The sequence below is a fragment of the Patiria miniata genome, unplaced genomic scaffold, assembly GCF_015706575.1.
Source record: "Patiria miniata isolate m_02_andy unplaced genomic scaffold, ASM1570657v1 HiC_scaffold_22, whole genome shotgun sequence".
Lineage (NCBI taxonomy): Eukaryota > Metazoa > Echinodermata > Asteroidea > Valvatida > Asterinidae > Patiria > Patiria miniata.
This window is the reverse complement of record NW_024037061.1, coordinates 11821356-11832345: the sequence shown is the minus strand read 5'-3', so window position 1 is coordinate 11832345 and position 10990 is coordinate 11821356. Positions and strand designations below refer to the sequence as shown.

Below are 10990 nucleotides of genomic sequence, written 5' to 3'. Positions count from 1 at the left end.
TTTTTTTGATTCTAGATGCTTAATCTGTGGTGCGATCCGAGGCAATTTCTGAGCACTCAAACCACTTTTGTGAGCAAAAGATCATCTTTTAAACATCATTTTTTTGAGTTCGGAGTCATTGAATCAGCTACTATAGAATCATTATGTTGGCTACAATTTTTATTCGGGGATAGAAAAAGTGTGTGTGTGGGGGGGGGGGGGCGGGGGGGGGGGCAACGATATGATATCCGCCACTTAAAAAAAAAAAGTGGGGGGAGGACTTGTCCCCCACCGATTGACGCCCATGAAAATGGAACGCGCCAAATATTTTGAACACATTCTTCAAATTCGGTCACTTTCTTTTTAACTCATCCTATAGTTGGTTCAACCGGTCACGGAAGATGAACCGGCACGTCAAATCAGTTCGTAGATCCAAAATACATGCCAAGAGTGCCGCCATTGTGACAATCGAGATGATCCACGCAAGTTGTGGTGTGCTTGCGGGACGTCTGGAGGTCCCGCAAATTTACGGGTGGTTTACGGGCACACGCAGATTTAAGGGGGCTTCGTGAATAACCCGCAAGTGCTTAAGTGAGAGTTGCGGGGAAGTTGCGCGCCCGCAAGCATTTACGGGTGCTTTGTGAATAAGGACCCAGAGCTGTAGGGAATGTTTTATAGTCGTCGTACATCAATGTAAACTATAGTTGGGACCGCCAAATCAAAATATTGCGGTGGCCCAACTACAGATGGTCCCCACCCATAGATAATTTCATTGGTCCCAAGTAAAGTCAGATGTGTATTTTAGAGTTGTAGGGAATGTTTTATAATCATACAACAATGTACACTATAGTTGGGACCGCAAAATAAAAAGATTGGAGTGGCCCAACTATAGATTCGCCCCATCAATAGCTAATTTCAGTGGTCCCCAGTAAAGTCAGACGTGTATCAGAGCTGTAGGGAACGTTTTACAGTTGTACATCAATGTAAACTATAGTTGGGACACCGCAAAAAAAAAAGATCGGAGTGGCCCAACTATAGATGGGCCAGCCCAACAGTGGAACTTACAGTTGGGATCGTCCCAACTATAGTTGGGACAGGCCCAACTATAGTTGGGCCAGCCCAACTGTGGAACTACAGTTGGGACAGGCCCAACTATAGTTGGGACCGATGCGATAGTTGGGGCGTGACACCGATACTGTAATTTTAACCATGTCTCATTTGGGATAAAAAAAAAACAATCTAAATCAAATTGTTAGGATTTAGTTTCAGTTCTCTATTTTCTGTCGATTTCAGATTACTAATGGAATCATCACCAACTACTCGTTGCTTTTTAAAAAAGAAATGGCGCGACTTCCGGTTATGTGACACTCAGCTGAAAGTCGTATCCGCGTTCGTGTATTTGTGGCTACGCCTACTGCTTCAGATTCTGTGATTGACACGCTGCGGGGAATACATGTAGTCGTAGCCATAAATAATGCCCGCTTTGGACAAGGCTTTAGTATGTACGCACGTAGCCTAGCTAGCCGAGGCCATTCTCCAGTTGCCCTCGCCTCGACAGGTGGTATGGTGGCTAAGAAATGCCATTAAAACTACAAAGTTAAAAGGTGCAGTTGCGTAATTAAACGATTTAAATAGAAATGTCTTTCAGCTGACAGAGAATTTAATGGATTCTGTTGCATCTATATGAAAATTGACATGAAAGGGAAAAATAATGGCTTTAAAAATCCTATAATGCACCGTACCTATGTCCCACCATGGAGGAATAAAAACACATCCTCCATGGTCCCACCCACCCCCTGCACTGCCCTAGTCCGAGTAACTTGGACCCAACTTTTCGCCTTTTTTAACATTTGGACATGGTCTGGCGATCGCCAGACCATGTCCAAATGTTAAAAAAGGCGATAAGTTGGGTCCAAGTTACTCGGACTAGCACTGCCCCTGCAGGTCCGATGTCGGGATTTGGTCACGTTTTTCGTGCCCCAGGGTGGGGATTTTGGTCACTAAAAAACGTTGTTACTCGCATTGGCGTACTAAAATGAAATTGCTCTGACCAAAATTGACCAATAATATTTGGGTCTATTTTCTGTGTCGATATCAATCACAAAAGAAACGGAAATGAACCCAAGAAATTCAACATACTGTATGGCAAGTCATACATACCATTTTATTTACAGTGTTTTTTTTTTTTTACATTATTTACATCAACAAATTATATAACTGAATCAAGGCTAAAAGACAAGTTCTTTTTAGAACTTAAAGCATGCAGGACTGCCTCTTCGAACAAAAACTACATAGCGAAAGTTGATAACAAGCAGGGCAAGTTCTTCTCAGAACTAAATATCTTCTAAGCAGTAGTTATTACCACATGGTGTTACCGCAAACCCAAACAATACCGATAGACTCCACCATGCATAGCCTTAAGTCTGATATATAACGATTTTGCTTAATAACTGTCATGACATCATAATGGTTCATACTGATGGTACCAATATGGCAATGGCATATATTCTAAAGAAAATGTATTGTGCATTTGGGTCTAGCCACCCACACCCTTCAGCATCTTCTTGATATATCCATGGAGGAAGGAATTCCTTCCTCCATGATATATCCTAGTTGGATCACACACCTTCAGAGCCCACATCACCCACGACATCCCAGGTTATCATGAGGTGATTTTGCCTTTTAAAAGCCAAGATCTTTAGCATATACCAAGATTTCATTGTTTATCTTTTACTCAACCCACTGTTACATTATCTGGTTAATCCAAGGCAGTTTGCTAATAAACCGCAAGTGGCCAGTCCAGGCCATCTCTGGACTAGCCTTTCGCCAAGGCCATCGTGGCTTAGAGCGACGGAGCTGCGAAATTTAGCCCGAAGCAACTGGAGCAAAGATTAAGTCAGCTAGCACGCACGATTGGCGAAGCCACGAGGCCTTTTCGAACTTGATTTTGTTGAATTATTCATAGTTTTTATGCAAATAAGAGTGCTGAAAGGCTAACCAATCACAACGCGGATTTTGCCTAGTCGCTTCCATTTGTGAAAGAAGGGTGAGTAAGGAAAACGTAAGAGCAAATAACTGTATGAAAAAATAAGTTCATACACTCAAATAATTTCTTGAAATACTTTTATAAGTAAAATTAAAATAAGGTAATGTAAGAACAATTACGCGGTCACGATCTCGTGGAAAACTAGACTCGCATTTTTTTTGTTTTTAAATTTGTGCAAGCATCCGGGCGCGTCGACGGGTCCGGGTAGTAGCCACGCACGCAGTAAAAGGCTGATGATTGGTTGGAATTTTGCTACCCTTTTAAAATCGAAATTATAAAGAAAAACAAAAGAAATTCTTGACAAGTTGGAAAATGCTCTCGTGGCTTTGCCACTCGCGCGTGTGGTCTCCCGCTCCAGTCGCTTCTGCACCCAGAATATCCGAGGTTATTCTACACACCTTCAGATCCCACACCCAGGATATCCCAGGTTATGTCACACACCTTCAGATCCTGCACCCAGGATATCCCAGGTTATGTCACACACCTTCAGATCCTGCACCCAGGATATCCCAGGTTATGTCACACACCTTCAGATCCTGCACCCAGAATATCCGAGTTTATTCTACACACCTTCAGATCCCACACCCAGGATATCCCAGGTTATGTCACACACCTTCAGATCCTGCACCCAGGATATCCCAGGTTATGTCACACACCTTCAGATCTCACACCTGTACATTTTGGGTTTGGTCACCCATCTCTATTCATCAAGGATATTCTTGGTTTCTTTCGTATTCATACACTGTACAATCAGACATCCCACATGGATATCCTAGGCACAGCAATTCTGTGAATGCACACTCACATTATATGCTATCATTCTCAACTATTTACAAAGTACTGCAAAGGTTTAACTTTCCAAGTGAATAAAATAAGGTTCAAAAATTTAGTCTACATAATCAAAGTCCTCTGGTATGCCAAAGTGTTTGTCTATCGTCTTCTCCTCCATGGAAAACTTCTTCTTGCACCAGGATTTGATGGTGAAGACGTTATCTGTAAGAAATTCAATAGCGAGAGAAATTTGAAAACCTTCTATTCCTGGTAGGAGAACACTACTGGATACTGGCCATAAAAAAGTCAAACTGGCTTGAAAAAAAGTCATTAACCCTAACCCCTTGAGTGATTTACTAGGAACCTTCATCACTCCTGCAAAATCCAACACCATATGGTGAACTCAACACCCAAACTGTTGGACTCTGATTATGGTGGTATGCCTGACCCCATGTAAAGGCATAGTCAGTGTACTAGTGCAGTACTCACTCCAACAGATTCCAACAAAACATGCAGTTGTATTTTGTAGGGTTGGGGGTGGTTAGGGCTAAAGTAGTCCAAATGCAACTTTCAGTTACTGCTGAATGAACCATGCAGGCTTTCTTATAAAAAAAATTTCCTTTGAAAGAAGTCCATATCGGCTTAGCACCTCCAATAATCCATAATTATATTATACAAAACTCAAAATGTTTTCGGTCTATCTTCTCCAATGAGAATTCAACTCATCTCCTAAACAATTATCCATAACCCTAGATCCTTTGATATCTGCAACAAGATTCTAAAGATTCTTTTGCCATGTTTGCAGGATGAGAAAAGGCACAGCCAAGCTACTTCCACTAGGGACCAGGGCCAAGTTTCGTGGAGCTGCTAACCACAGAATTCCGTGTTTACTATTTCGTGCTAACATAGCTAGCAGAAACTTCTGTGCTAATCCTATAAGCACATAATCCTCAGTTACGGGATGTACGCATGCGCAAAAGCCACAATTCATGGCTAAGCTGTGAAAAATGCTAACTGTAAGCACAAAATGTTTTGCTCCAGTAAGCAGGGATTTTTCGCTAACGGTAAGCAGAGCCATGACACTGGGCACTGATTCCTCTTTTAAGTTAAGGTCCTGCAGGGTATGTGCCAGTGTTTTTTTACACAGTGATAGATTTTGGAGGAATCAGCAAGGTTACTTGCATAAGAGATTACCATTAACCCCTTAAGGACGGGGTGTAATGGGGACATTCCTCCACACATAGAGCAAGTGGCCCGCATGACTGCACAGCCTTTGTGTGGTAGCGGGACTGCACAAAAGCAGCAGCTGTGGAACTACCCACTAGCCGTGTGCCACGGCGTGCCACGGCATACCACAGCTGGCAACTGCATTCCAATGAGGATTAGCGGCCGCGGCCATGACCGCTTCCCGGGCCCATGGGGTTAAGGGCCAACTTTTCCTACCTGTCCACCTGTTGGCCGCATCTCTAGCCACCAAGGTTTGTTTCTTGACCTCTTCTAAGACCTCTGGGTCGCATTCCCGGTATTTCTCAAGTTCTGCCTTCAGCCTGGAGTTCTCCTGTTCCTGCTCGGCCAGTGTCGACAGCAGCTCTGTCCTGTCATCCTGGGGAAAAGTTGGGAGTTACAGGGCGAACAGACACATTTATAGAAGACCAAACATCAAGGATCAAGCCCTACTTTAGGATTAAGGATCAAGTACCTCTTAAAAGATAAAGTATCAGGTATCAAATATGAAAAATCACAGGTAAGGATCGAGGAAAATATCGGGCATTAAAAATATCAAGGTTTAGATACTATGGAACAAAGATCAACAATTAGATAAAATAGGATTCAGGATCAAAACTCAATGATTAAGGATCAAAGATCGACGATTAAGGATCAACGATCAATTATTAAGGATTAAAGATCAACAATTAAGGATCAAAGATCACTGATAAAGGATAAAAAATCTATGATTAAGGATCAAAGATCAATGATTAAGGATCAAAGATCAATGATTAAGGACCAAAGATCAATGATTAAGGATCAAAGATCAATGATTAAGGATGAAAAAAAAAATGATTAAGGATATAACATCAAAGTTTTAAGGATCGAGAATAAAGTACACTGAATATTTCTGCTCAGCTGTTACCGTTCTGATCCCTTTATGATGTTTATTGACATTTGTGTTTTCACCGGAATTTGTTGATGGAACATGGAACTTACAGTGTCCTCCTTTCCCACTGTTGCCTTGGCGATGAGCTTCTTTGTTGCTGCTCTCTTTTTCTCGCTTTCATCCAGGGTGCCGCTGAGATCAGATATCTTTCTCTTCCTCTACAAAAAAATTTACAAAACAGTTGGCCTCTAGAGTTAAAAAAATTAACTGTAATTTTTTTTTTTAAGTTAACAAAAATTAGGCCTGAAAAAAAATCCTGCTTCTGGTTACCCTACCTACCCTATTTTGACAGCCCCTACCCTAATTTATTTTGGCGAAAAACCCCCAAAACCATCAATTACTACATTTTACCCTTGACTACACGCAGACACCTCCATATGATCTTGCAAAAAAAAACCTCCCCCCCCCCCAAAAAAAAAAACATTCCCCTACCTACCCTATTTCCAAATGCCATGTGGATCGAAACAGATTTTTTTTTTTTTTGGCCTTAAAAATCACAAAATAATATTTTTACAAACAAAACACACCAATACTTACAGCATTACTAGCTTTACTCGGGAAGGCCCAGAAATAGTTGGATGTTCCAATTCTGTCGGAGTCCACCATTCCGTCATCAACCAGACTCTGAACAACGTCCTTCACTGACATAGATGCTTTTGAAAAAGAACATACAAAAACAAATCAAGTATAAAAACAAAACATTATTTTAAACAAAATCATTCAAAGACCTGCTGAGAGCTTTATTAAAATTTTTTTTTTTTTTAAATCGTTAAAGTGGGATCATGTTACCAACATAACAAATAAGAGCCCCGTTTTTCTTTAAAATCAGATGTTATTACCAGTAAAAAATGCATGTCACAAGTTATATAGAATCCCTCCCTCTATGGCTGGCAATTTTAACAAGGCCAGCCCAGCAGTCAAAATAAATCAAGTGACTGTTTGTAACAGTGGAGTGCTCCCTGCCTTCACAAAGCAGGATTGACTGGCTGTGATTGTTACGAAGCCTGATATAGACTTTATGATTTGACTGTAGGAGATTGATAAGCCAGCTGTGCCTACCAGTCATCTGTTTTTGTCTGTTGATAGAATTTGCTTGTCAGGGTGCCTACAAGAAATATGATCTGACTGTTGGTGACTAGCCTGTGTAAGGCCAAGAAAAATATATAGTCTCTGGTCAGCGCACGCGTCGATTTCGATCATGCATGTCAATCTTTCTTTCTTTTTCCCCCAAATTTTCCACCATAGCTACAACAGCGCCCTTTATTGCCACACTGCCTCAAATTTTCGTACCAAGGAGCACAAGGGAACAAAGGCAAATCATGGAGGGCACCAAGGCAAATGATGGAGGACACCAAGGTATGAGGACACAAAAAAGCAAATAGTACCCACTTTGTCTTTACAATCCAAGCCTGAAAAAAAAGTCACCCCCCCCCAAAAGCCCGCATCGCCGCATCAATTCCGGAACTTTGGTCTGACCGGAGACCGACTATTTTTTTGTTTTTGGCCTACAAGGCATGGCAGGGGAACAGGATTGAATTGTTGACTGTCTGTGACTGATCAAACAAAAGGGGGTTTATGGTAGGCCTATAACTCATTTACCAAAAGTTCATTCAAGATTTTTATCGCCATTATACTCACTTATGCCCTTTGTCTTTGGTGCAATTTTCTCCAATTCCTTCAACTGGAAAACCTCTTTCTATTAAAAGAAACCAAATGATACAATGAATTGATTACAAAAAATATATATTAATCATGTGTACAAATAATGGAATAGTATTTAATTAAGCAAAACTTTGCTACGGTAATAAATGCAATAGGAACCGTTTAGTTCATCGTGTTTATTGCTGACTCTTTTGAAGAGTGTGATATTCTCCAGATTTATGCCAGAACTTTTCAGAAAAAAATGATCCTTTTTATAGGTTGGTAGTTTACCCTCTCAAAGAAGATTTCCATCATCCTTTGTCTCTTCTCCTCCAAGCTCAGTCCTCGCTTTCTAGACTTAAGGAAGAAAATACAATCAAGGAAAATTACTTTGATATAATTAGATGCTAGTATCACACCCCTTCTATGCCCTTATGTTAATAAGCTATCGATGCTAAACTTTTTCAACAATTTTAGTTGTTTTTTGCTTTTCATTTGGGAATTAATGTTGCATCCCGATGCCACTTTTTTCATCATGTATATATGTCAATGAAGGTCAAGTCATTTCAAAAATGTTGCAAAGAGATTAAGACTTGGAAACATCTCCAATTTTGTTCGAAAATACTTTGAAAATGCACTCAACTCTCCATATACTTTGAACACAACCAAACAAGTGGCCTCAGGACGCTAAATTCTTTCCTGAATATCAATGTGCATTCAACCATTTAGAGCAAGGAATTCCTTGCGGTTTCACCTAGCCTAAATCTTTAAGAAACTTTCTCATCCGGGCGTGTTGAAAAAAATGAAAGAGGCGGGTGCTATTTCCAACAAGATGGCGGATTTTCCAAGATGACAGATGGATTCTTCCATTTTCTCAACTCTTTTGCTGAAACGAAATTGCGTCCAAAGGAGACGTTACCCTTTCTATATTCTAGCTACACTTTTTTTTAGGAAATTTAAAGGACAATATATTAACATATTGCAAATGTATGGAAAAGAAGAGCCCAGGCTTAAGACTAAAGAGGGGGGTAGAAAAAGGGGCAGAAAAAGGAAGCAGGCGCCGAGTGAGGACGAGGAAGTGGTTTTTTACTTGGCTAAAATGTTCTCTGCAATAATTTACAGTACACTTCACACATTTACACTGTCCTACATAAATTGCACGTATCGTCAGACCCCCTATAATGCCTACGATATGTTTTGATGCACTCGCATTCAATTGGTGTTGGACAACGCGCGCGCGTTTGCAAGGCATTACTCCTCGAGTCATTTATAATGACTCGAGGATAGTTTATTTTCAATACTCACTAGCTGGCTTGAGTAACTCCAGCTGACATGCTCATATTCATTCCTAATGTAGCTACATGACAGTAGTCAGTACAAGTGAATGAATATGAGCATGTCAGCCACTCAGCTGGAGTTACTCAAGCTACTCACTAGCCAAAGACTAGGCCTAAAGTTAAACATTTTAACTACCCCTACCCCCCCCCCCTGCCATCCTCCGCCTCGCCTCGCCTCGCCTCGCCCCACCCCCTTGGCTTTGCCCTGTGTGCGGACCCAACTCTAGACACGATTGACAGTAAATTTAAAGTGTATCCTAGGCCTCGAGTCACCATAATTGACGCAGATAACGCTAGCCCCATTATAGCCCCACTAGTGTGGCCGCGGTATGCTGCGCTGAACAGCGCAGCATACCGCGGCCACTGTCGAGCGCAAAGTGAGTCCCCCGCGCAAGTTTAAACTTGCGCGCACGCAAGTTTAAACTTGCGCGCGCATTCATTTCCTTGCTACAAATTGCGCACGCAAGTTTAAACTTGCGCACTGCATAGATTTTCCCGGCCACGCATACAGAGCCGCTAAACTATTTTTTCCCTCGGGTATACTCATGCAGATATGTAACATTATTTTTAAAGCAGATTTTTTCTCCGATTTAATAGCATCACTGAGCTTCGGGAGACAATGCCTTTTAATGCCTTTTTTTGAAACATTTTATTAAATTCATTAAGTAAATCATTTGCAAATTTATTTACTTTTTTAAATAATTACCATTTTATATGCATAGCGTTTTTAAGTTGTAAACACTTTTTAATATGGATTATTGAGCCTGCAATAAAAAAATATTTGTTAAAGTAATAAATTTAATTAACTAATTAAATTAGTAATGCATTCATTAATTTTTTTTCAAATTATGCATTTTTGAAGTGTACACAGCGCTCGAAATGTTATGCAAGTATTTCTAAAAACAATATGAATTATTATACCGTCCAATTTATTAATTGTTAAATTAATTAGTATTTTTTTCAGAATAAGTACTTTTTTAATTGTAGAATACATAAGCATATTAAAAATAATGTAAATGATTACTATAATGTTAAAACTTGAGCAATTGAAGGGATCATAATCATTCTTTTTACGTTAACAGCTGGTTACACCTAGGAAATTATGATTTATAAAATGCCAATTAGTTTTACAAAGCAAAAAACTTGAAGCTGGTTTCCATTATTGAACAACTTCAGTGACTTTCCAAGCAATCGCCGCTAGTGTGCTTAAGTTGATTGCTTGCCCGGTGCCCTCCCCGGCCCCGCCCCCACGTACCCTTAAACAACTTCTCTGATAAGCACTGCTAAATCTCAATGTTTCTTTTCATTGACGCTAATTGAATTCCCCTTTTTATTTATTTCTTTATTCATTCATATATTCCATTATTTCTCCATGTACATGTACTCGTGTTTTGAAAAAAAATTCTTTAATCAATGAAAATCCCGCCCGCAAAAGAAGGTTGCGATCGCCTTTGCGCAAGTTTAAACTTGCGCACGCACATTAAAATGGCGCGGTGTAATTTGCGTGCTTCAGGAGTCCCTCGCGCAAGTTTAAACTTGCGCGCGCAAGTTTAAACTTGCGTGGGGGACTCAAATTGCGCCCGACAGGGCTAAGATAACGCTTGCAACGCGCGCGCGTTGTCCAACGCAAATTGAACATGTTGAATGCGAGTGCGTCAAAACATATCCTCGTCGTTTTAGGTGGACTGACGAAACACCACTAGCTTTTCATTGAAACAGTTCGCCTTCCATTCTTTCTTGTCTTCAAATATATAGCATTTTATTTACCATTATTACAGTGAGTTGACGGATGCTACTTCGATGTTTCGACTCAACATGCTCAAGGAACGAGCAGTGAGAGCAGTGTTTTTTTGTGTACGTGCGCTTTACATACACAAATCACGCGCGCCGCGCGCCCTCAATTTAATTTGTCTCTTTCAATTAAACATATTACATTTGAAGTTTAAATAGAACAAAATGTTTAGCTTTACAAAAAAATGATGGTCAAAATAATATTTGTACGTTCCGAGTTAACTTTTAATTTTCTCTTTCATTTGTTAGACATTTTGATATTTAAAATAA

The 10990-nt window shown here is 40.3% G+C and overlaps 1 protein-coding gene across 1 annotated transcript; it reads right to left on the bottom strand.

Annotated features, from left to right (window-relative positions):
- Window positions 1-3884: 3884 nt before the first annotated feature.
- On the bottom strand, window positions 3885-10832 carry LOC119730690 (meiotic nuclear division protein 1 homolog). Its single transcript, XM_038203684.1, has 7 exons — window positions 10697-10832; window positions 7884-7949; window positions 7590-7647; window positions 6489-6604; window positions 6002-6109; window positions 5240-5399; window positions 3885-4018 (listed from the first exon to the last, which is right to left on the bottom strand). Exons 1-7 carry the CDS (start codon window positions 10697-10699, stop codon window positions 3912-3914), a joined length of 618 nt encoding a protein of 205 aa, XP_038059612.1. The 5' UTR covers window positions 10700-10832; the 3' UTR covers window positions 3885-3911.
- Window positions 10833-10990: the final 158 nt, after the last annotated feature.